Raw genomic sequence first — 25,091 nt, forward strand, 5'->3', positions numbered from 1 at the left:
TTTGTGTGTATGTGTGTGTGTGTTTTTTTTTTTTGCGATGGAGTTTTGCTCTTGTGCCCAGGCTGGAGTGCAGTGGCGTGATCTCGGCTCACTGCAACCTCTGCCTCCTGGGTTCAAGCGATTCTCCTTCCTCAGCCTCCTGAGTAGCTGGGATTACAGGTGCCCACCACCAATGTCCAGCTAATTTTTGTATTTTTAGTAGAGATGGGGTTTCAACATATTGGCCAGGCTGGTCTTGAACTCCTGACTCAGGTGATCCACTCACCCCGGCCTCCCAAAGTGTTGGGATTACAGTCAAGAGCCACCGTGCTAATTTTTGTATTTTTTGTAGGGTTGGTCTTGAATTCCTCGGCCCAAGCGATCCACCCACCTCAGCCTCCCAAAGTGCTAAGACAGGTGTGAGCTACCCTGCCTGGCCTGATCGCCTTATTTAAACCTGTAACCCAATCCTGCCTGACCTCCATGATCCCTACCCGTTTCTGCTTTATTTTCTTCCATGTCATGTATCATCTTTCATCATATTGTACATTTCATTTAGTTTATTATCTGCCTCCTCTGACTATAATGTCAGCACCACAAGGGTAGAAATCTTTGCGTTTTTTTCACTGTCGTATCAGGGGGCCTGGCACCTAGCGGATGCTCAATGAATATCTCTTGAATGAACTTAAACACCTCATGGGAAGAAGCAGAGAAAATACAAAAGCCAGACAGAGATTGACTAAATCCCACTGAGCATATTAACCTTACTGGGCTTCAGTTTTCATCTCTCTAAAAAGAGAGTTCTAGGAGAGGATCTATGAATGCCCTCTCACCCCAGGACAGAACCTGCCACATAACAGCACAGTTGAGCTTAGTTCTGTCGTCCTATACTGTCCCTAAGACCTGCACCTCACCTGCACTTTTGCCACTGGATTCTGAAAAGCCCAGGGCAGACTCTGACCCCTGCGAGCTGTCAGATACTAGGACAAGGAAGAATTAAATGCCCAGACACTCAGGTCCTCTCTCCAGAGAGCTGGGCGGACCTCAGACTGTCAGCTTCCTGTGCCTGGGTGCGACAGGGGTTGGGGGTGGAGAGAGGGTGTGACTAGGGGAGGGGTCATGCTGAAAAGGAAATGACAGTGACGGGGGAGTTGTGAGCAGGAACTTGCTTGCAGATCTCCATCAATCCTCAGCCCTGGAGGAAGGCACTCTCATTATCCTCATTGTACAGATGAGGAAATCAAGGCTCAAAGAGAGGAAGCATCTTGCCCAAGGTCTGACTCCAAAGCCCTGCTCTTGATCTCTACAGTGCACTGGCCCTGGCTGAGCACCACAATCACCCAGGGAGCTGGTGAAACTGAAACATGCCCGCCCAGCCCAGACCTACTGACTCAGAGTTTCCAGGGGTGGGGTCCAGGTGTATTTTTCATAAGCTGCCATTCGGGTTTCCTCAGAGAGGACTCCCACAGTCTCCACAAACCCAGGGAGCCCCTGGCCTCTGAGTTGGCAGTCACTGACCTTTGAGATGCTTCATCTATTCACTCTTTCCTCTGGAGGCATGTAGGGGAGTAGTTCTCCTCTCGGGACTTGGGGGATCCTCTAAAACTCAGGTGTGGGGATTGGGGATCCTAAAAACTCAAGTGTGGATGTCAGGTCCATGCTGGCAACATTCAGCAAGAACTGATTCTGTAGTTTCCAGCCTTCAGGATCCCCAGGGTTTGGGAATCCATAAAAGCACCCAGCAACGATTTCAGAAAGATTTCGCTCCTAAATTGACTTTTTTTAAAGAAAGAATCTCACTCTACTGCCCAGGCTGGAATGCAGTGGTGTAACCACGGACCACTGCAGCCTTGACCTCTCCCACTCAAGCGATCCTTCCACCTCAGCCTCCGGAGTAGCAGGGACTATAGGCACGCGCCATCATGCCTAAATTTTTCGTTTTTTGTAGAGTTGGGGTCTTGCTATGTTGCCAGGGCTGGACTCAAACTCCTGGACTCAAGTGATTATTTTGCCATGGCCTCCCAAAGTGCTGGGATTACAGGTGTGAGCCACGGTGCCCAGCAAGGTCTTTAAATGAATCTAGGTTCCAAGTGACCCTTTTAAAAGACACAGATCCAGCCAGGTGCAGTGGCTCATGCCTGTAATCGCAGCACTTTGGGAGGCCAAGGCAGGCGGATCACCTGAGGTCAGGAGTTCAAGACCAGCCTGCCAACATGGCGAAATCCTGGCTCTACTAAAAATACAAAAATTAGCTGGGCGTGGTGGTGGGCACCTGTGATTCCAGCTACTTGGGAGGCTGAGGCAGGAGAATCACTTGAACCTGGGAGGTGGAGGTTGCAGTGAGCCAAGATCGCGCCACTGCACTCCAACCTGGGTGACAGAGCAAGACTCTGTCTCAAAAAAAAAAAAAAAAAGGACACAGCTCCTTTTAAGAGTTACCAAATGTATTCTAGTGAGTTACTAGAAAAGCATAACTACTATCATGGAGTAACACTGGAAATTTTAAAAGGTGAGAATCTTTGGATTAGCTGTGCCACCTTCTGAGAGGGGGCTGAAGGGGTTGGGTGTGGGCGTCAAAGGAGACAGAGGCCCAGTTAAGGGAAAGGAGAGGCTGTATCACAGACCAATTTTACCTATTTGAGGTACAGAATTTATTCTTTATTTTTGTAGGCTGGCTGGATGACTTGGTGATCAACCCCCTGGTTTATAGATGAGAAACTGCAGACAGACAGTGACTTGCTTAAAGTCACTCAGATGGGGAACAGTACAGATCCAAGCCTGTGTGGTTCTGAGTCAAGTGCTCTGCACATCATTAAATCATCCTCCCTTCCCTACTCACAAATCCTAGCCTGGAGAGACCAGTAGCACACAGGGGTCAGGACAAAGCTGATGATCCTAGCTAGCAGGTTTTTGGACTGGAGCTGTTCTTAACTTTTCCTCCACTAAGGAGAAGGTGGTTGTCCCCCTCCAGAGGAGGCAAAACCTGAAGCTCATTGACTCTCAGTGGGCAAGAGTCTCACTCTGGGCTCCAGGAATGCTCTGAATGTCAGCTGGAGGTGCAGGAGACTGGAAGGACCCTGTCTACCCTCCCTCCCTTCCCCCAGCTCCTGTCAGTCAAGGAGGAAGTGGTAGGCCTGGTGCCTCCTTAAGATCCTCATCAAACCAGAGACACACTGCTCCATCTACATACCCCTTCACCCCACTGCCTGATAGTCAGGGGGGAAGGAGGCCAAATTATCAGCTGATCCTCCACTAGTCCTGAAATCAAAACTGCTCCCCTGGGGAAGAGGGTGTGGTCAGTAGGTCACACATCATTCCCAAGGGCTCCCCTCTTTACAGCCCTCTGTCAGGATGGCTACCTTCTAAATGTTTTTAGAGGTGGTTCTGGAACCTTGCAAAAACTCACAGCCCTCAACTCCTGGGAAGTTTTGTGTTCAACCTAAATCCATCCTGAGCAGGAGTGCCGTTCCTATTGGTATACTTTCTCTGTTCTCAACCCAACTGGACGAAGCCATTGTGCTTTCTTCAAGAATTCAAAGACAGGAAGAAGTATCTGTTTTTTCCCTCAAGCCTTCTCTTCTCCAGGAGAAACAACCCCACTCCTTGGGCTTTTCTCAGAGGACGTGCTGTTCTTCCTCCTACCCTCTGGCCTCGTCATGGGTTTGCCCAGGACAGCCACTGGGAGCCCCCTCTACCAACACATTAGAGGAGAAGTGGCAAATGTCACCCACCGACACATCTTGCCCTGGGCTAGTGCAGGTCTCCCGCCAGGTCCCAACCCAGGACCCTAAGGCTAGAGATGGTTTTAGTAACTAGCCCAGTGAGGTGGCTCAAGACTATAATTCCAGCTACTCAGGAGGCAGAAGCCGGAGGATCACTTGAGGCCAGAAGTTTGAAACCAGCCGGGGCAACATAATCAGACTCAGGCTCTAAAAAATAAAAAATAAAAAAATTAGCGAGGCATGGTGGCACGTGCCTGTAGTCCCGGCTACTCAGGAGGCTGAAGCAGGAAGATCGCTTAAACCCAGGAGTTTGAGGCTGTAGTGAGCTATGATTGCACCACTGTACCCAGCACGAGTGACAGAGCAAGATCTCATCTCTAAAACAACAACAACAAAAAACCAGATTGACTCCAAGGTCTTTTCCCTCAGCCCCCAGTCTTTTCAGGGGAGAGGTGGGCCCTGCTTGTATAACTCTCTCGTCTGCTTCCTCCTTTGCCTTTTGACCACTTCTCTATTACTCCTTTGCTTTGCTGGAATCCCCACCCCTCGACACTATCACTACTTCCTCCCCTTCCAATATTCACTATTATGGGCTTGAACGGAGCCCTGCCATTTCTGCCCCACCCCCACTTGGCACCTGAGACTCCCACTGTTAGCTCAGGCTTCCAGAGTGGACAAGTTTTCTGTCAAGTAGGAGTGAACTCTATCATTGATCCTGTGTGACTACAGATGTTGCTGGCAGTAGGCTCAATATGAGCTGTGATGAGGTACAGACAGTGGACAGTTCAAGCATGCAAGCTCTCCATGGAGTATTTCCCTCGAAATATGCAACCTGTGGGGGTGAGGGAGTGGGTACTGGCCCTTATAGAGGGCAAGACAGAGGCTCAAGCTAGGAAGTTTTACTGGCTGATGGCACCAGGGAAAGGGGAGCCAGTTAAAGGCTGTACCTTCCATATGTGAAGGGCAGAGAGAGCCTGGAGAGGTTTCGGGGCCACAGGTAATACAGTGGTGAAAAATGTTACCCTGGAAGCAAAGAGCCATGGGGGCTGGTATTGTCTGGCAAGACATTAAAGGGGCAGGGTGGGAGATAGGGGTGGGATACAGAGTTTGCAGAAATGGATTTTGGATGATTGACTTTTTCACATTTATACTGAGAATCCAACCAAATGACATGATCTGCAATACAAGAGATTTAAATAGGATGTAAGGAAGAATCTGCCTGTTAGGAGGTTCTCCCCAGGTGACAAAAGATGGTAGTGGGCTCTCCTTCCCGGGGGAGTGAAATCATCTATTAGATGCTCGCAAATCCAGGTAAGGAATTGTAACATAGGACCAGTCTGGGATATTCAACAGGCAAGAACCCTGCCAGTTGCTCTGGCAGTGCTCAGAAGCTCCACTCCCTGCATGGGAACTGGGGACCAACTCGCTGAGAGCGGGAACCCTCGTTCTGTATATTCAAGTCTGGGATATTCAAGTTCCTCGCGTCCAAGTTCAGTAAAGTAGGGGGTTAGAACTGTGGTGGGGCACAGTAACTATTCTGTCCCATTCATCTCCCAGGCACCCTCTACCTCAGTCATTAAGAATGGAGGTTTCCTTGAGACACACACGTCTCCTTTGGAGGATAGGGTAGGGAGACACCAGGAGTTTAGTGCCTAGCCACATGCCAGGCACAGAGCCTCACGAGGGGCACTCAAGTACTTGCAGAGTGAATGAAGGCACCCCTATGGCAGGTCCAAGAGAGCTGAGGCCTACCTTGCTCCTTTCCCCCAGCGTTCACTGATTCTAGTGGCTGAGGGCCTTGCTTCCTCCCCACTAACTAGGGTAGGGAAGGCAGCACTAATGGATGACTAGAGGAAGAAAGAGAAAAACTCCTCGGCCTTCCAGAATTGTCTAGGCCAGATGATTGACTTTAGGACAATCACTGATGGGGATTTTCCTGGGCTTAGATTCCACCCCTTCCCTACCTGAGGTCTCAAGGCCTAAGGTAAGTTTACCAACCTGGTATGTGTAGGGGATGGGGGGGTGAGCTGGGTAGCAGTATAACAGGGTCCTCAGTCCTCACCCACTCCACAGCTCTTTTCCACCTGGAGGGCAAGGTTAGACAGGCCAGACTGGTTTGGGACTGGGGGCGGCCCCTTTATGCTTCTCTCAGCTCCAAAGGAAATGACTGCCAAGTACTGGCTAACTGTTTCTCTTGAAAGTCAGGAGGAAGCGGCAAGAAAGAGCAGACTGCGTGCCCAAGCATGACTCTGTGGAGATGTGTGTGCTCATCACATGGAGTCTGGGATGTGGCCTGGCTCCTGGCCCTCAGAACCCCATGATGGCCCTCAGAACCCCCTGGCCTCCAGTTGTGGGGCCCAGTTCTGCGCAAGGTTTCTGCACACACTTCACTAGGTCTCTGGAGGGTGGGCAGCAGCATCGACCAGGCTATGTTGGCCCAGTTATCCAAGACCAACCCCCTGACCCCAAGCCCGGGATGGTGGATGGCTGGGTGCCCCTGGAGTGGCACAGTGTCCACACCTGGCTCCCAGGCGGCAAGGGCTGGTGTGGTGCATCTGCCCTCCTCCCCTGGGCCCCGGGTGCCCCTCACCTTGAGCTGGGACTTGGAGACTTTGCCGCTCTTCTCCACATCCAGCGCGGTAAAGGCGTACCAGATGGACTTGAGCAGTTCCTTGCGCAGGGCCATGGCTGAGGCGCCCGCCCGGCTGGGGGCGGCTCTGACACCAAGATCCGGTTTCAGGAAATGCAAACGGCTGCAGAGACCGCAGAGGGGCCGCGGTGGAGCGAGAGCTCCACCTGCCTGCTCACTCTGTGAGGCTCCGAGCTGGCAAGAACCCTGCCTGTTGCTCTGGCAGTGCTCAGAAGCTCCACTCCCTGCATGGGAACTGGGGACCAACTCTCTGAGAGTGGGAACCCTTGTTCTGTATCTACCTGGCTCCTGGGGCATGTGAGGCCCTTTTAGAAGCCTCCTCAGTCCTGGAGCCTTCTGGAGCCTTTTGGGGCTCCCAGAGGCAGCTTGCTGAGGAAAAAAGCAAGCTCATCCTGATATTGGAGTCAGACAGACTAAAGGTCCAGTCCTAGTTCCACATAGGAGGCCTTGGGTAAGTTACTTAATCTCCTTGAGCAGTTTCCTCATTGGTAAAGCAGGAAAAATGCCTCCGTGTTGTTAAGAATGTCTGAGAATGGACGTAAAGCACATAGTAGGCTCTGGGTAGAGCTTTTGGTGCTACTTAATATTACCACGGTGGCGGGACTCCATCCAAGTGGAAGGAAACAAAGGCAATATCACAAAGCTGGAGAAGGAATTGGGCCAGGGCACCTCTCCAGGTCAGGATGTGGCACTTGACTTGCTGACTCCCTGTTCCCTCAGCATTGGCTCTAAACAGTACTCTGAGCACTGACCACTGTAGCCCCAGAGGCCCTGAAGACACTGGGGACTTTCGGGAAGACATGGGGGTGAGCCTTGTGGTGCACCTCAACTTTAAGGGTCCCAGCAGCAGCAGGCTTGGGATTCAGGGACCTCCACGTCAGTGCTTCCATTTCTTCAGATCCAGTGTCCAAAAGGACTGGGACACACCCACACCAGGAATGGTGGTCACAGATGTTGAAAACATCTGCTCAGGCCAATTCTGAGACACTTCCCCTTACCCCCCAATCCAAATAAACATCCCTCCAAGTAAGGTTCTGAGAATACTCCCTGCCTGGAAGCATGCCCCTGCCCCTCTCCTCCCAAGGAGCTAGTAGCAAGAGTAAATGGGAGCTTTCTAGGCATCCTAGGAGAGGATGCCTGGATCAGAGGAGGGGGTTCCAATCCTAGGAGGCAGGAAGGGGTTGGGGCATATCCATCAGAGCAGAGAGAGGAAAAGAGGCACCTCTAATCCCTGCAATGTTCCTTTCTAGGTAGAGTCAAACCCAGAGCTTCTTCCCATCAAGTGTCTTCCCCTGTATCCCTTCCTCCCGCCAAAGCTGATCTGGTCTCACCAACTCACTTTTGGGGCGTGGTTGTGGCTTTGAAATCCAATAGCACAGTCCCAGATACCTAGGTGGGCACCCACAGAGCTGCGTAATAGAGCCAAGACTTCAGCTCCACAGGCATCAGACTCTGCTCCTTGAACCTCAGTGACCTTGGCAAAGGTGCCCCCAGCCTCACTCTAACCTGGGGCTTTGCCCTCTTGGAGAAGCTGACTGTGTGATTTGGGGGTGGCTGGGTTGGAGGGGCTCTAAATTCCATAAGAAAAGGCAGGAAAAGAGTTCCTCCAGATTAATCACCTGAGGCCCAAGATTCAGCCAGAGCCTGGAAGCAGCGGTCATCCTGGTCCTGTTTGGCCACCCTGGAGCCCACCTGCTCAGCTGTGGGCAAGAAGCCACCAGCAGCTCCTCAGGGCTTTATTTTATACTGGACTTCCTTCCCATCTGTGTCCCTGGCAGGCCAGCCCCACCATTCTGGCACCAAGGCTGAGTAGGGTTTGTGCCAGGGAGACAGGGCTGAGAGCCTGACTTGACCAACCCTGCCACCCAGGCCTAGAGCTGAAAGGATGGAGGGACCCAGGTGGAAATTTGGAACTTTTATTAAATACTCATTCATCCATGTGCCACCACCACCCAGAGCAGGAAAAAAATTATCAAAATGGAATTTTAAAAAAAACAAAACAAATTAAACCCAATCCCCAGCAGTCTATGTACAGGGCCACTCCCTACCTCTCTGCCATAGAGAGGTTGGGGGGCAGCTGAGGAGTGGCGGGGGCTGGGCACCTTTTCTTCAGCCACAGGCCCCTGAGGAATTAATTGACTGTGGTGTCAGGAAGTCCCTGGTGCCAAGTAGCCAGGCATCTCAGCTGGCCTCCAGGAAGGTGGTTATTGCTGGGAGGGCAGGACAGGGCCTGCTCTGCTGCTACTGGGCTGAAGAGCTGTCTGTGGCTCTCCCCTAAGAGGACCAGTTCCCATAGCAGCCCCAATCTCTACCTGAGAAGGAGAGCAGACTGAGGGCCAGAAGGGTGTTCTTTAGGAGAGCGGGTGCCCAGCTGATTTTGAGAGGAGGGCACCCTGGTGTAGCCTGGTTTGTTGTCAGCTCCCGAGGATGATGCACTCCCCTGATTCCAGCTGCCTGGCCTCCATCTTGGGCAGGGTCCCCATTCCCTTCAGTTAGGCCATTTTCTTGCTGTCTTCTCACCCCATAGACCTATGTGGCCACCTTCCATGTGTCAGCCACAGCTTGGGCCCTTGGGGGCAAGAGTGGCCATGCAGCATGGCACTTCCTCCAGCATGGTGTGAGACCCAGCCCTCTTGGACTCAGCAGCCACTCTCCGACACTGTTGTCTCCAGGGTCACGGCCCCTTGCTGCATGGCCACGGTGGCCACACTGATGGCCTCCTCTAAGGTCTGCTGTTCCTCCAGCTGTGGGGAAGGGGGTGCAGAAGGAAGGAGAGAGTGAGACCCTCCCTGCTAGTAGTGTTAGTGTTAGTAGTATGTGTTAGTTTCAGTGTTAGTAGTATGTGGCCTACTTTTTTTTTTTTGCTCTCCCCCATCTATCCAGTGCCACACGCTCAGCACTTAGTAGGGCTCCAATAAACGTGAAGTTCACGGATGAAGAGTCCTATTAGGCTAGGCATGGCCAGCGGGCCCTGGAATAGTCAAGGTCAGAGAGACCAGCTTGCTCACGGAAGAAGGACTGGCTGAAGAGAACCGTGGTGATCATCTACTTCAGCCTCCTCAATTTTCAGATGAAGAAATAGAGACACAAAGAGATGAAGGACTTGGACCACAGGTAGACTGCCATCGGAGTTATCCTGAAGGCCAGAAGAGGCTTCAACATTCTGCCTCAGCCAAGAGCGAGCCTGAGACAGATGCATGGATGCAGGAGGGAAGGGATCTGTCCTCTGAAATGGGCTCTTTTTGAGTCAGATGCCCTTCTCTTCAAGATCCTCATCTAATTCCCCTTTATTCCTTGTTGCCTTCTCTGGCCGTGGGATACCCTTTCCTCCCAGATCTCTACTCACTTGCACTGCAATGTGCGTTCCGTTGGCTGTGGCCAACAGTGCCACCTGTTGATGACGAAGAGATGCTACACTTGAGTCCTCAGCCACCACAGCCCCAGAGGTAATGATTGTGACCTAAAAGGCAAAAGGAGGTCTTCCATTCCACCTGCAGTATACTCTCCCTTCCCACGATCCAAATAAACATCCCTCCAATTAAGGTGCTGGGAACAACCCAGAAGAGAATGGATAAAACCATATGGGTCAGATTAATTAGCCTGAGGCTCAGATCTAAGTAAGGCTGGGTTTCCTCCCAACTTAGAGCCCAATTTAATTTAGGGATTTTGAATCACAGGACAGAGCTATAAAAAATTCCAGAGATATTTTAATCCTCTCACTTGAAAATGGACAGAAGTCCACGGAAAAGTGATTTGCCTAAGGTTGCAAAACAAGTCAGGGTTGAATTGAGATGTACAAAGTGTCTCTTAACCTCCATTCAACTGCTTTTAAAGATGAGAGCTGCTCATGGCCCAGGAACTGTGGGGAAGACCCCTTTTTTAGTGGGGAATCTTTGTCCTGGTAAGAAAGCTTGACTAGTTTAGAGTGCACTTTAATGCCCACCCCATGGAAAGGAATGACAAAATAAGAAACCCCAAGCAAACCCCCTGGTCATACGGGCTGCGTCTGGGTGCCATCGGCGCTGACCATGGTGACTGTATGTGTGCCAGATGTGGCCAGGTCGGCATCATGACTGGGGATGGTGAGAGTGGTGCTGCTGTGCTGGGTGACCATACTGATGGCACTCCCCAGGGCCTGGAGGTCTTCCGGGGACAGGCTGACCTGCCAACAGGAGGGGGAAGATGAGCTGGCAGTATCAGTGGAGGGTTGTCTGAAAGTCCCTAAGGAAGATATACCTGCTCTCCCAGACAAGGTCAGCTTATTAGTTTCATGTCACAGTGGTGGAAGGGATGGGTGACAGGCAAACAAAATGGGTCCAAGGCTGCAAAGAGAGGCCACACTAGAAGAATTCCACTGCCTACTTCTATTTATCACCATTTTGCCTCCGGGCCTTGTTGTATGCGCCACCTGATTGTGTCCTAACAACTCTAGAAAGCATAGATGCACTTTCTAACAAGGGTACTGACAAGGGTCAGGTTATGCAGCTGGCTAGTACACTGGTAGGACCAGACCCCAGGCTTTCAGACCCCATACCATGTTCTGGCTGCTATACGCACATGCCTCTCTCGAGAAGGACATCCCATGTCCTGTTCAGATGAACAGGACCTGTCAGCCTCCAAGTAAAAAGAGAAACTACTAAGTGTGTTCCAGAAGCCCCAGAGACTGAGCTGGAAGCACAGGAGGAGAGGTTGTGCTACAAGATGTGGTCCCCTCAGCCTCAGCTTCTGAGGTCTATAAAACTGAAACAGGAAGCTGGGTGGCAGTGGGGCTGTCAGAACTTCAAGGCTCCCAGAGTCCCCAGAGAGAGTGGAGAGTGCCAGCTAGTGTGGCACCTCTGTACTCCAGGGCCTGTACCTGCTGGGCACCATCCTGAGTGATCAGAGCCACCTGGGGGGCCCCATCTTCTTCGGTCACCATGGCCACTTGGGCTGGGATGTCATCACTCTCTTCCTTCACCTCCGAAAGGTAAGCTATCCGGGGTCGTTTGGGTGGCGCGCTCTCCTCGGCTGCAGAGGCGGCTGGGAGAGGAGAGCCAAAGCTGACACCTGCTACCAGATGCCATGGGGAGGCCTGGCTTGTCCCCACTCTCACTCCCTGCCCACTCCCCTTACCCTCAAGCTGCTGCTGCTCATAGAGGGCCTGCTCGCTCTCCTCCGTGGCCTCCAGCTCACCGTGGGCGCTGCGCTTGTGCATGGCCAAGGTGGAGGTCTGGCGGTAGGTCTTGCCGCAGGTGCTGCAGGTGTAGGGCTTGCAGTGTGTGTGCACCACGTGGTGCTTATACAAGCTTGAGTACTCGGTGAAGCGTTTCCCGCAGCCTGGCACCGTGCAAACGTATGGCTTCTCCCCTGGGGACACTGGGCTGTGAGGGGGGTGGGAACTAGGGCTGGCAAGGGGGAAACTAAGGGGACAGGGGTAAGGGACAGGGTTGGTGAAGGGAGAGCCAGAGGGAGGGAGAGGGACTGAGACCTGAGACTCTGAATGGACAGGGTTGGGGAAGATGGCCAGTGGAACACAGAGAGGACAAGAGTGTTGAACCACTGAATCCAGAGACAAGGTGGAAAGGAAATGGGGGACAGGGCAAGGCTGGGGCTAGTGAAGGGGCTGGTGGGGGCACTGGGGCTTATAAGGTTGAGGTTGGGAGGTTGAGAGTGGTGAACAGCAGAGGCAAGAGGCAAGGATGACTGAAGTATCAGTTGTGATGGGCAAGAGGGGACACACATGCTGAGAGACAACATGGAAAGCTGGACGAAGGCACACAACACTGGGGAGGGTGAGGATACACAGGAGTCATGGACGGCCGATAAGGTGAGGAGTTGAAGGCGACAGTTCACTCTGCTTCTTCCCCACCATTCCTGACCCTGGCCTCTTTTCAGGAGCTCAGTCAGAGTTGGAGAGTTCAGGGTGGGTGTAGAGGGGTGGTAGAGAGCTGAGGGACCCCAGAGAGGACTGGCAATATCTTTCAGATTGGACCTAACTGGAAATGGAGGAACTGCTCACTGCAAGTGGAGTTGTTCTGGAGAAACCCCACCCCCACACCAGCCTGGAATGGCTGGCACAGAAGGGTTCCGGGCTGGGAGTTGGGAATGTGTCTTAGATGGGAAGACTACAGTAGAGGGGTTGGGGTCTGAATGAGGGTAGTCCTCACATGCCAGCTAGCCCACCTGTGTGGATGCGCACATGATTCTTATAGTTGGTGGCGCTGGTGAAGCCGCGGCCACAGTGGGGCTCCGGGCAGGTGTAGGGCCTCTCGCCTGTGTGGGTGCGCACATGTACCTTGCGGATGTTGGACGTGGTGAAGGAGCGGCCACAGCCCTCAAAAGGACACCGGAACGGGCGTTCACCTATGCAAATGGTGGGATGTGAGGAGGGGTGTGGGAAAGAGGGCCATGCCTGAGCAAGCAGGGGATGGCACCAGGCTCCAGGTCTAAGTCTGAAAGGCAAGCTGAATTCCTTTTGCCCAGGGAATGGGGTTGGAGTGGGCAGGGCCCAGCATACCAGTGTGGGTACGGACATGCTTCTGCAGGTCTCCTGAGGTCTTGAAGGCCTTGCTGCACAGCTCCTCTGGGCACTTGTATGGTTTCTCACCAGTGTGGGTACGAACGTGGCTCTTCAGTCCATAGCCTGTCCACATGTTGCAGGGAGGGGTGAGATGAGCACCCAGTGGGGTGTCATCCTCCACCGTCCACCTCACGCACAGGCTCTCCATCTCCTTTGGCTCAAGAAACCCATGTCTGCCTCTGTCCCACCCGTGCCTGGGCAGGGGCTGGAAAAGTCCACTCTGCCCTGCTTCCCTCTCCAGGTGCAGCTGGAGCCACACCAGAACATGAGCGTGAAAGAAACTTAAGAGGACTCGTGACTAAAGGTCCTAGTTTCACAGAAGGGAAAATAAGCCCAGAGAGATGCAATGGCCCACCCAATAATCCACAGCTGGTTGGCATCAGAGCTGACACAAGAGGCTGGGTCTCTCCACCAACCCTCCAGGCTCCTTCTGCTGGCCTGAACCATGCTGCCTTTCACTCCCGTAACAAGGTTTCCTCCAGAGAGAGCACCCTGCAAGTCAGAGTACTCTGACGTTGTTTCTCCAGGAAAGCAGCCTGCTGTTGGGTTCCCTTCACAGAGATCCCAAACAGAACTAGAACCCTCCACCCTCAACTGGAAGCAGCCCACCAGGCAGGTTACCTGTGGCAAAGGCCTTTCCACAGCTGGGGAAGTCACATCTGTATGGACGGTCACCTGTATGAGCTCGTTCATGCACCTGTGAGGACAAGCGATCACATAATTCAGAGGAGCAAGGGTATGACCTGGGTTCTTTGGTTTTCTTTAGGACCCTGATTCTCTTCCCTCCTGTACCATTCATGTGTGTCAAACGCTCTGTGCTGACATTCCTGTGTACCCTCATTTCTTCCCTCCAGCAACTTGAGGGCAGGGACCAATTCCAATCAAAGCAGAAAGGTAGAATTACAGCCTGGAAGGGAAGACTGCAGAGCTGATGGCTGTCTACCAGCAACCTTACCTTTAAGTGATGAGCAGTGGTGTAGAGACGCCCACAGCCCTTGTAGCCACAGCGGAATGCTCTGTCTCCAACTTGCTGTCCTTTTCCACTATGCGGAATCTGGCTGTCATGAAGAACCTGGGGGAAAAATCTTGAGATCCCTATATGTATTCTCCCTAGTGAAGAAGGTGGGACACAGGGCCCTGCTGGCAGCTTAAGACCCAACAGGCAGGGTTAAGCCTGTCAGGGGCTTCTGGGGCAGAAGAACATATCTAGACAGACAAGGAACAGATGCTGGGGCATGCTACAGAAGAAACACGGTAGGCATGGGGAGTCACCACCCATCTCTGATGGGATAAAGGGAGACCTACAGGTTATAGTGGCTGTGACAGCTATTGAAGAAAGGCTATCACATAGACAGCTAGGTAAGGTGGAAAGGGAGGTTGTCTGAATGGCCATGCTTGAACTGGGCCAAGTGCCAGAAACCCTCCTTCTTAGTACACACACCTAGGAGCCTGCAACTCTCCAGACCTTCATCTTCTGATGGGAGGGGTCCCCTTCCTCCTGGCACGAAACTAGTGCTTAAAAAGTACATAAACAAGGGGGCTTGCTGTGGAGATGAGCTCACCCAGGTTCATCTGATAGGACATGGGGCCTAGAGTGAGGTGGCCACGACCAGAAGCACCCAGGGGAGTGCTGCAGTTCCCACCAGAAATGTCAGCTCTAATGATAGCACCCAGCTGACAAGTCCTCCCCTTTTGTCTCCTCTTCTGGGGATATTGCTAAAACCACTCATTTCACACCACTCCCTGGATGCAAAGAGCCCTTATTGCTCTTCTGCTTGCCAGGGCAGGGTCCTGGTGTCCCTTAGTCTTTCTTTCTGGAATGTGTCAGAATCACACTCTGGTCTTTCCAGGAGCTCCTGAAACTGAACTCTGCAAGTCATGGTGAGCAGGTGACACAGGGGTAACAACCAAATTCATGGCAAGGTCTGTCTAGTTAGGCTCCAGCTCACGGGCTCAAGCAGCTGCGAGTTTCATGGACACTTAAGCAGCTTCTGGGTAGAGGGTAGGGTCAGAGGTGGCCAGACCTGCTTGGCGGGCTAACCCACACAGGCACTTGGATTTCATTCCATGTCTCACTAGCTCCTGGGGTAATCACGGGAATCAAGGAACATTGGGGATGGAAGTGACCTCTGAGATCATCTTGTCCCATCTCATCACATTAGGAATAAGCTGAGGTCTGCGAGAGGAGGGACTCACCCAAGTTTGGACTAGGTAGTAGTAGAGCAAGCACAGATCTCAGGGCTCATGAGTTAAATAAAACCCACTTCTCTTTACATCAACATCGAATCTCACATTTGGTCTCTAAAAATATACCTCAGGGAACTGGGGTGGGAGTGAACGTAGCCTGATGTAAAGTTTTGTGCTGCTGCTGCTGCTGCTTCTTTTTTTTTTTTTTTTTTTTGATAGGGTCTCCCTCTGTTGCCCAGGCTGGAGTGCAGTGGGACAATCTCAGCTCACTGCAATCACCGCCTCCTGATCCGCCCACCTCCACTTCCCAGTAGCTGGGACCACAGGTGGGCACCACCATGCCCAGCTAATTTGTTTTTTTTTTTTTTTTGAGACGGAGTCTCGCTCTGTCGCCCAGGCTGGAGTGCAGTGGCCGGATCTCGGCTCACTGCAAGCTCCGCCTCCCGGGTTTACGGCATTCTCCTGCCTTAGCCTCCCAAGTAGCTGGGACTACAGGCGCCTACCACCTCGCCCGGCTACTTTTTTGTATTTTTTAGTAGAGACGGGTTTCACTGTGTTAGCCAGGATGGTCTTGATCTCCTGACCTTGTGATCCGCCCGTCTCGGCCTCCCAAAGTGCTGGGATTACAGGCTTGAGCCACCGCGCCCGGCCGCTAATTTGTTTTTGTATTTTTTTTTGTAGAGATGAGGTTTCGCCATGCTGCCCAGATTGGACTCAAGCGATCCACCTGCCTCAGCCTCCCAAAGTGCTGGGATTACATGTGTGAGCCTCTGCACCTAGCCTGTGCTTCATTTTGAAAAGACCTAAGGACTTCCTTTTTTCCCCCACCATTCAGCCACACTGGTTTCATTATAAATAAAAACTTCCCCCATCTTCGGGTAAAACTGCTGGAAGGAAGGAACATGCAGGAAACCCTGGCACATTCTGCCTGAGGCTCTGCAGTCATTCCAGGAAGGGAATACCCTGGTTTGGAAAGCTCAGAGATCTCTGTACCCTTTTCCCCACAGGCAGGACCATGGTTCCGGCAGAAAGAACTTGGACTAACTGGTATTTGCAGAGCCAGGACCCTTATCCTTTCCAGCTGAGCTACTGTGTGGGCCTCATAATCCAGGAATCCCAGCTGTTCTGTTGCACATGCCCTTGTCATAGCCCACTGAGGTTAATTTTCCAAATGACTAAGTGAGTCACAGAGAAGAAATAAATACAATTACCTCAGTGGACTAGAAAGCTCATACAAGGCACTGGCAGGGCTTTCCCAGCTAGTGCAGAGGATTACTACAGCAGCCAAAGTGAAACTATGCCTAACTCCCCAGCATAAGGATGTCACTGCTTCTTATGGCAGCCTTCCCTCTGCAGAGACAGCGTAAACAAAAGTGAGCGTAAACAGCTGTCAGCAGCCAGGCCAGGCTGTGTTGCATGCCCTAGACAATGATGTGTGACAGGTGAGTTGGGGGAGCTGGGGTGGAGGGGCAAAGGGAATATCCTACATGGTGCCCAAGCATAGGGCTGCCCTTATCCTCTTAAGAGGCGAAGTTCTGGCAGGGCCAAGAGGCAGTGCACAGGCAAGGCCCCGTTGTCTAGAGAGTGACAGACTGTGTCAGGCTCTGCATGCTCACCTTGCTGGCATACTGCTCTAGGGCCACCACTGTGTCTGCATTGAAGCCCTCATCATCCTCTGCTGCCAGGTCCTCCAAGCCCACCTCTGTCTGTACGGCCAGGATGGTGCTCTCCGATGGCACAGCCACAGGGTGATGAATGTAGGCAGTGGAGCCATCTTCCAGCTGGACGGCTTCCAGGGTGCTGGGGTCATAGCCTTCTGCAGGGAACACGCGGTTAGCCCTGATGCCACACAAGGGGAAGAGATACAGCTGGGACCCTACCTTTAAGTTAATGAGAGATACATATACCAAGGAGGGTTTCAGCATCCAATTTCTCATGGTCCTTCACTTTGTGATCCACTCTTGCTGTTCCTCCTTCTGGGGCTGTCTCACCTAAGGACGAGGTCTCCTATGGTACACTAAATGGGAACTCACAAGCTCCTTGAGGACCTGACAGGGGCCCATGATCATCTTGACTTAGATGACCACAAGAGCCTCCTGATCAGTCACTCCTCACCCCCTCTAGTTCCCTCCAGGCAGCACAACATCCAGAGGGATCTTTGCAGGACACAATTGTGACCATGTCACTTAACTGCCTGAAGAGTTTAAATGCTTCCCACTGGTCTCATGATAAAGACCAAAATCCTCACCCTGACACTCAAACCCAGAGTGCGCCAGCCCTGTCTTTCTCTCTCCAGTTTCCTCCTGCTCATTCTGCCTTTGCTCCCAGGGCTCTAGCTCCTAGCAGTTCCTGGAATGTGCTGTTCTTTCTTCCCCCCAGCTCTAGGCCTGCACATGCTATTCCTTCTGCCTGAAGTACTGAACCCTCCCTGCCATCTCTTTTCCCCCGGCTAAGTCTACCTCATTCTTTACCTCTCAGCCCAAGCATCACTTCCTCAGAGAAGCCCTCCCTGAGCCTGATCTCTGTTTGTATGATCAGTTCATCACTGATGGCTTGTTTCACTTCTATTTCCCCCTCTAGACTCTAGGAGAGCAGGGACTGTGTCTGACTTTGTTCTCTCTTGTATACTCTACACCTAACACAACGCCAGGCATGCAACAGTCACTCAAGAAACTACCTGCAGAAGGAATAAATTGTTATTCTTCAGCACCTTAGGAGCTTCATTCTTAAATACTAGTTTTTTATCCTGGTCTTGGATGATATCCTCAGGTCCTATTTAAAGCCCTAAGACTTTGTGGCTGTGCTGGAGCCAAGGCCATCATCAAAGTCCATGTGACTGATCCCCAAGGCACACCTCCCAGTGGCAGACATAGCTGCTCCTATGGTCTGCACCAGGGAAGGTGGGCAAGGCTGCTACTCCAGGTGAGCATGTGTGTACTGTGGAGATGACAGCTCCCATGTCTACACCCCAGTTGTGTGCCACCCCATCCTCCAGTCCTGCCACCCCATCCTCCTGTCCTGCCTCCCATCCTTTCCCCAGCTGTGATGATGGTGACCCTACCTCTGGGTGTGCGGTGTATGTAAGCCATGCTGCCATCTTCCAGCTGCACAGGTTGACCATCCTCAAAGGAGAGAGATTCTGTAACGAGAGCAATGCCTGCTTTTCCCTGGAGCTCAGTGTCATGGAGGGGTCCCTTGGTGGGGGCTGTCAGGCTTCCCTCCACAAGGCATGGTGTGTTGGGGTGCCCTCACCTTTCTGTACCGTCACCTGGTGAATGTATGCAGTGGTCCCATCCTCGAGCTGGATCACCTGCCCTTCAAGCAGCTTTTCTCCTGTTAGGGTGGAAATGGAGAAAAATGGGCCAGGACCAGAAGAGGGCTAAGAAACACCTGCCTGTTTTTAGCTGAGGCTTATTTGAGTCTCTAGGCATGAGGCTGCAGGTCTAAGCATGGGTAACATCTTCCTTGTTCCCTTGCTCCATCTCCCTAGGCCTGGGTCTTGAGACACTAAGGGTGAAGACACTTGCCTTGCCAGAACCCATCATTTCCCAACAGATTCCCTTCCAGTTACTGACAGGAGGAGTAACTTCATTTATTTTTCTATCCATGCCCAGGCAAGTGGAAACTTCCAACCTAACAGTAAGTTGCTGAGACTTGAACTAATGGCCCTTAAACCTGGATGGGCCCCAATGGGTCAAAATTCAGATATAGCTCAAACTAACAAAATCAGAACATATTCCCTCATCCCTCACTATGACAGTGTGCTAAGACCAGGAGCCCCTGTGAAGGCAGGCTATATAGCTTAATGGTTAAAAACAATCGACTCTGGAACCGGGCCAGGCCTCCTGAGTTTGAATTCCAGCTCTACTTCTTAACAGCTGTGTGATCTTGGACAGCTTATTTAACTAACCTCTGTGCCTCAGTTTCCTTTTCGTAAAATGGGGATTGAAAACTGTGTCTTTCTCATAAGGTTTCTGTTAGGGTTAAATAAGTTAATGAATACAAAAGACTGGGAAGAGTGCCAGGTATATATGGTCAGCCCTCAATAAATTCTAGCTTTTATTATAAGCCCAATATGCATTTTAGAAGAGATGGAAAGTAAAGCAATAGAGAACTATGTGAGTACAACTATTATGCTATTATGTGTCCATGTAGGTCTTATTCCACTGCCACTGTTGAGTAATGGTTCCTTCACTGATCTCTGATATTTTCCTTTCAATTTTCTAGTAAAAAATTAGATCACCTAAGGTAACACAACAAGCAGCATAAAAATGAACAAGACTCCAGATTTCAAAGATATTACTCTTCTTTTACCTAACTGGAAAGCACTTCTAATAAGGCTCTTTAAATTAGAACTAGACGACCCTTCCTTATGTCCAGTGAGTCTGAGAGAGGGGGAAGGAAGAAGAGAAATGAAAAAGGAAAGAAAGAGAGATTGAAGAGGTAATGATGGTCAGATTTGGTGGCTTATGCCTATAATCCGAGCACTTTGGGAGGCCAAGGTGGGTGGATCGCTTGAGCTCAGGAGTTTGAGACCAGCCTGAGCTATGTGACAAAACCCTGTCTCTACAAAAAACACAAAAATTAGTTGGGTGCAGTGGTGCATGCCTGTGGTCCCAGTTACTTGGGAGGCTGAGGTGCGAGGATTGCTTGAGCCCAGGAGGCAGAGGTTGCAGTGAGCCATGATTGTGCCACTGCAGTCCAGCCTGGGTGAGAGAGTAAGACCCTGTCTCAAAAAAAATAAAATAAAAAATAAATTTAAAAAAGGCTGGGCATGGTGGCTTACATCTGTAATCCCAGCACTTTGGGAGGCCGAGGCGAGCAGATTACCTGAGGACAGGAGTTCGAGACCAGCCTAGCCAACATGGTGAAATCTTGTCTCTACTAAAAATACAAAAAAATTAACTGGGTGCAGTGGCAGGTGCCTGTCATCCCAGCTACTCAGGAGGCTGAGGCAGGAGAATCACTTGAACCCAGGAGACAGAGGTTGCGGTGAGCTGAGATTGTACCACCGTACTCCAGCCTGGGTGACAGAGTGAGGTCCTGTCTCAAAAAGAAAAAAAAAAAAAAGTTAGGCTGGGTGTGGTGGCTCACACCTATAATCCCAGCACTTTGGGAGGCTGAGGCAGGCAGATAACCTGAGGTCAGGAGTTCAAGACCAGCCTAGCCAAAATGATGAACCCGTGTCTCTACTAAAAATACAAAAAAATTAACCAGGCATGGTGGCACACACCTGTAGTACCAGGTACTCGGGAGGCTGAGGCAGGAGAATCGCTTGAACCTGGGAGGTGGAGGTTGCAGTGAGCCGAGATGGTGCCACTGCACTCCAGGCTGGGCGACAGGGTAAGTAAGACTCCGTCTCAAAAAAAAAAAAAAAACCAAAAAACAAAAAGAAAAAAAGAAAGAAAAAAAAAAAAAAAGTTAATGACAAGTGATTTGTCCTTTCCTTAGAAGACTGAGGTTTAGGAAACTGAGCACTCACGTGGGAAAGACAGTTACTTCCAGTCCAAGTCTCTGCTGACATCTCCCCTTTAGAGGAGTCCCCAAACTTGTTCCCAAACTGAGTCTTCTTGGGGTCAGTAACTAACAGTCCTACAACTAACCAAAGGCAGGTAAGGTGGAGATAAAGGTAAGAAATAGGAAAGGCAGCTGAGATAGGGGGAAGAGGAACCCATTTTCTTCCCTCCCACCCACAGAGCAGTAGGCTACCCTCATTTTAACAATTTATCTGTCCTGGCAAGGGCATCAGTACTTGGGGTTCTGAAAGCATCGGCAAGCTACTGCCAGCAGAGTGGGCACTACTTCAAGGTAGAAAACAAAATGTTGAGAAGAGTTGTCTGAAGAAAAAACTTAGCCTACTATTTCCTCAAACAACTAGAGACTACAATGGAGAGAGACAGTGGGGAGAACAGCTGACTGACAAGGGCCTTGTATCCCATTACAGAGGTGACCATATGCCCCAGTTTGCCTGGAACCATCCCAGTGCATTTATTAATAGCACACTCTTCCACTTGTAAAATGCTGTATTTGAATAATACATTCTATACTCATCCTAATTAAAGATAAGTTTCATACAATTTTAGGGCTTCTGGCAGACAGAGACAAATGTGCCTCAGTCAAAAGCTTCAGAGGAGCTTACCAGTCAGAGAAGCCTTTCAGGAAAGTGTGGTTCTGGTCTCTGAAGGACAGCTCTACCCTGAGCAGAGGGAAAATCTGTTGTGAGTGAGTGAGTGAGTGCGCATGTGTGTAAGTGCACACTGCAACACCACAGAGTGGGCACAGAACAGCCAGGAAGACTGACACAATAAAGAAATAAAAGAAATACATAAGAAAGACAGATATAAGGAAAGAGTGGCTCTCTCAGGCCAGGTGTGGTCACTTGCTTTTTATTCATTCATTTGACCATTAATTCTCAGTGGAAGACTGAGGCATGGGAACGAAGTGCGTCCAAGGAGTAAACACAACCCTAGCTAGAGTTCTAAGTTCTTCCATCCCACAGAGACTGCACTGGAGGGGCAAGACCTGGAGTGGGAAGTCTGCAAACAGAGAGTTTCAGGCTTCAAAAGTATTCTAGAGAAGTTGCATTCTCAAGAAGATGAAGCTAGCAAGAACCCACACGTCACAGACAGCTCTTGACAAGAAACCTTTCCAGAAGGGACCCCCCACAGACTATCATACGGCAAGAGCTTACTGATGAGATTAAGGGGCCTCCTTAGTCATCACCAGGAAACAGACAACTTAAAATGAAATCAATAAACAACTTATCTGTAAACATAGGAGCGGAAATATATTCTGATAGCGTGTTGAAACGGAGGGCAATGTTGCAATGACAATGCTTTATGAGGACAGTGACAGTCATGGAGTCCAGAAAACGCAAAATGAAGAATAGGAACAAGGCAGCATTTGCCCAGTGCTGTCCAAGGAAGACACGAATGCTATCTGGCTGCCTGAGAACACTGGCAAGAAAGGAAGAGTGTCCCTGGCCTGCAGGCCTTGCCCTAAACACTTTATTCTGACTCCACACCTACCCTGATTTTAAGTACCTTGAGAGTGGGGGTAGGATTGCCAGATAAAATACAGGATGCCCAGGTAAATCTGAATTTCAGATAAATACTACATTTTGTTTTTAGAACTTAGTATTATTTTAGTATTTTATAGTATTTACCACCCCCTACTTTTTTTGAGATGGGGTCTTGCTGTTGTCTAGGCTGACCTCAAACTTCTGGCCTCAAGAGATCCTCCCATCTGAACCTCCCAAGTAACTGAGACTACAGGTGCACGCCACCAAGCCCAGCTTAATCCCATGTTTACATATGTCTATCCCTCATATGAGGTATATGTATGTCCCTAGTATGTAGTATACGTATGTCCCTACAACATTTGGGACATACGTATCCTACAAGAGTATTCATTGTTATGTCCAATTCAGATTTAACTATGTGCCCTATATTTTTAATTCTGGCATCCCCTAGTGGGGATTAGGGCATGAGATCTCTGCTTGGGTGTTCCTCTCTGAATCTGGAAGAATATCTTTTTTTAAAAAAATTTTTTTAGCTTCTTTCTCGACAAGATGGCCACACCGGTATTATCAGCAAGTGCTCCTCCGGCCACGCCAGCCGCAGCCCCGGTGGCGGCACCAGCATCGGCCTCAGTCTCAGTCCCAGCCCCAACGCCAGCACCGGCTGCGGCTCCGGTTCCCGCTGTGGTTCCAGCCGCATCCTCAGACCCTGCGGCAGCAGCGGCTACAACTGCCGCTCCTGGCCAGACCCCGGCCTCGGCGCAAGCTCCAGCGCAGACCCCAGCGCCCGCTCTGCCTGGTCCTGCTCTCCCAGGGCCCTTCCCCGGCGGCCGCGTGGTCAGGCTGCACCCAGTCATTTTGGCCTCCATTGTGGACAGCTACGAGAGACGCAATGAGGGTGCTGCCCAAGTTATCGGGACCCTGTTGGGAACTGTCGACAAGCACTCAGTGGAGGTCACCAATTGCTTTTCAGTGCCACACAATGAGTCAGAAGATGAAGTGGCTGTTGACATGGAATTTGCTAAGAACATGTATGAACTACATAAAAAGGTTTCTCCAAATGAGCTCATCCTGGGCTGGTATGCTACAGGCCATGACATCACAGAGCACTCTGTGCTAATCCATGAGTACTACAGCTGAGAGGCCCCCAACCCCATCCATCTCACTGTGGACACAAGTCTCCAGAACGGCCGAATGAACATCAAAGCCTATGTCAGTACTTTAATGGGTGTCCCTGGGAGGACCATGGGAGTGATGTTCACACCTCTGACAGTGAAATACGCATACTATGACACTGAACGCATCCGAGTTGACCTGATCATGAAGACCTGCTTTAGCCCCAACAGAGTGATTGGACTCTCAAGTGACTTGCAGCAAGTAGGAGGGGCATCAGTTCGCATCCAGGATGCCCTGAGCACAGTGCTGCAATATGCAGAGGATGTACTGTCTGGAAAGGTGTCAGCTGACAATACTGTGGGCGCCTCCTGATGAGCCTGGTTAACCAAGTACCCAAAATAGTTCCCGATGACTTCGAGACCATGCTCAACAGCAACATCAATGACCTGCTGATGGTGACCTACCTGGCCAACCTCACACAGTCACAGATTGCCCTCAATGAAAAACTTGTAAACCTGTGAATGGACCCCAAGCAGTACGCCTGCTGGTATAGGTCTTAAACCCAGGACTCAGAAGTGAAGGAGAAATGGGTTTTTTGTGGTCTTGAGTCACACTGAGACAGTCAACTGTGTGTGACTCTAATAAACATAGCCTACCTTTTGTGAATTAAAAAAAAAAAAAAAAAAATTTTTTTAGAGATGGGATCTTGCTGTGTCACCCAGGCTGGTGTGCAGTGGTGCAATGACAGTTCACTGAATCCTCAAACTCCTGGGTTTCAGTGATCCTTCTGCCTCAGTCTCCTGAATAGCTGAGACTAAAGGTGCATGCCACTGCACCCAGATTATTATTTTTATTATTTTTTTAGAGACTGAGTCTCGCTATGTTGCCCAGGCTGGTCTCCAACTCCTGGCCTCCAGTGATCCTTCCATCTCAGCCTCCTAAGCGCTGGGATTATAGGCATGAGCCACTATGCCTGGCTTAGAAGAGCATCTTGTACATGGTAGATGCTTAGTAGTTTGAATGTTTGAATATACTTGAATTAAGATGATAAACTGCTTCTAGAAAGCACTAAAAAACTGTGACAGGGGATATCTGAAAAGCAGGGAGTCATAACTAACACTGTGTTCATTCCAGAAATATTTATGAACTACTCAATACATATTAGGAATTCTGTCTTTGAGAGGTACTGGTTCCTATGACTGGGATTGTCTGACTTATAGCATTTTATTTTAGAGTTCCCTTTTCATCAAGCACCACAGGAGATTCTAATGCAGAGCAAGTTGTGCTGTGGACAAGGGTAAGCAGGCGGGAGGGCAAGGTGATGGTGGGACTCTTAGAAACGGACATTCCTTTCCAGAGGCTGAGGGACAGGGCAGGATCCTGAGGTCTCCAGAAATACTCACCTTTGACAGCTTGCTGGATGTAGGCTGTTGTCCCATCACTAAGGGTCACCGTCTGTAGCCCCAAGCTCTCCATGGCAAACTGCTGCTCGTGCACTCAGACATGAAGTTGGCTTCTGGCCAGCACCAAGAGCCACAGCCGAGGTCAGAGATTTCCTTCTGGGTCACAAATCTAAGAAAATGAACAGTACCACATTATGAGTTAATCAGCTTTCTCCTACTGCAAAGATACTCAGGGAAGGAGTTACATGAGGCCAGCCAGCCAAGAAGAAAAAAGATGAATTCTTCAAAGTAGTGAACTATATTGGTTTTTATGAAAAGGGCTCAAAATATACGTTATCTAAGAATTCTAAAAGTTGAGCATAGAAGAGAAGCATGCCAATCAAACTGGTCGTAAAGTAAGAAATCACTGATTTTTTTTTTTTTTTTTTTTTTGCGGGATCTTTCTCTGTCGCCCGGG

General features: G+C 50.5%; 2 protein-coding genes and 1 pseudogene across 11 annotated transcripts in view; 1 reads left to right on the plus strand and 2 right to left on the minus strand.

Moving 5' to 3' along the window:
• The window catches only part of DEF6 (DEF6 guanine nucleotide exchange factor), a 28,168-nt gene extending 21,722 nt beyond the window's left edge, over nucleotides 1–6,446 (minus strand). For both annotated transcript variants that reach the window (XM_023212593.2, XM_023212594.2), the window contains exon 1: nucleotides 6,292–6,446. In XM_023212593.2, coding sequence (XP_023068361.2) covers nucleotides 6,292–6,387 — 96 coding nt within the window. In that variant the 5' untranslated portion in view covers nucleotides 6,388–6,446. The remainder of the gene's footprint in view (nucleotides 1–6,291) is intronic.
• Nucleotides 6,447–8,251: 1,805 nt separating this feature from the next.
• The window catches only part of ZNF76 (zinc finger protein 76), a 34,082-nt gene continuing 17,242 nt past the window's right edge, over nucleotides 8,252–25,091 (minus strand). For 2 of the 8 annotated variants that reach the window (XM_023212595.2, XM_023212596.2), the window contains exons 2-15: nucleotides 24,635–24,803; nucleotides 18,350–18,430; nucleotides 18,159–18,236; nucleotides 17,005–17,088; nucleotides 16,714–16,913; nucleotides 13,866–13,982; nucleotides 13,532–13,607; nucleotides 12,848–12,973; nucleotides 12,514–12,693; nucleotides 11,464–11,697; nucleotides 11,207–11,370; nucleotides 10,349–10,513; nucleotides 9,698–9,811; nucleotides 8,252–9,095 (exon numbers count right to left, since the gene is read on the minus strand). In XM_023212595.2, coding sequence (XP_023068363.2) covers nucleotides 8,991–9,095; nucleotides 9,698–9,811; nucleotides 10,349–10,513; nucleotides 11,207–11,370; nucleotides 11,464–11,697; nucleotides 12,514–12,693; nucleotides 12,848–12,973; nucleotides 13,532–13,607; nucleotides 13,866–13,982; nucleotides 16,714–16,913; nucleotides 17,005–17,088; nucleotides 18,159–18,236; nucleotides 18,350–18,430; nucleotides 24,635–24,707 — 1,797 coding nt within the window. In that variant the 5' untranslated portion in view covers nucleotides 24,708–24,803 and the 3' untranslated portion in view covers nucleotides 8,252–8,990. The remainder of the gene's footprint in view (nucleotides 9,096–9,697; nucleotides 9,812–10,348; nucleotides 10,514–11,206; nucleotides 11,371–11,463; nucleotides 11,698–12,513; nucleotides 12,694–12,847; nucleotides 12,974–13,531; nucleotides 13,608–13,865; nucleotides 13,983–16,713; nucleotides 16,914–17,004; nucleotides 17,089–18,158; nucleotides 18,237–18,349; nucleotides 18,431–24,634; nucleotides 24,804–25,091) is intronic. The other 6 variants (XM_023212598.2, XM_023212599.2, XM_023212601.2 and 3 more) reach the window with 4 other exon arrangements.
• Nucleotides 22,657–23,918, plus strand: LOC111542957 (annotated as a pseudogene). The gene has a single exon (XR_003306886.2). The product of XR_003306886.2 is annotated as a eukaryotic translation initiation factor 3 subunit F-like (transcript).

This window comes from Piliocolobus tephrosceles, chromosome 5 (assembly GCF_002776525.5).
Source record: "Piliocolobus tephrosceles isolate RC106 chromosome 5, ASM277652v3, whole genome shotgun sequence".
NCBI classification, from domain to species: domain Eukaryota; kingdom Metazoa; phylum Chordata; class Mammalia; order Primates; family Cercopithecidae; genus Piliocolobus; species Piliocolobus tephrosceles.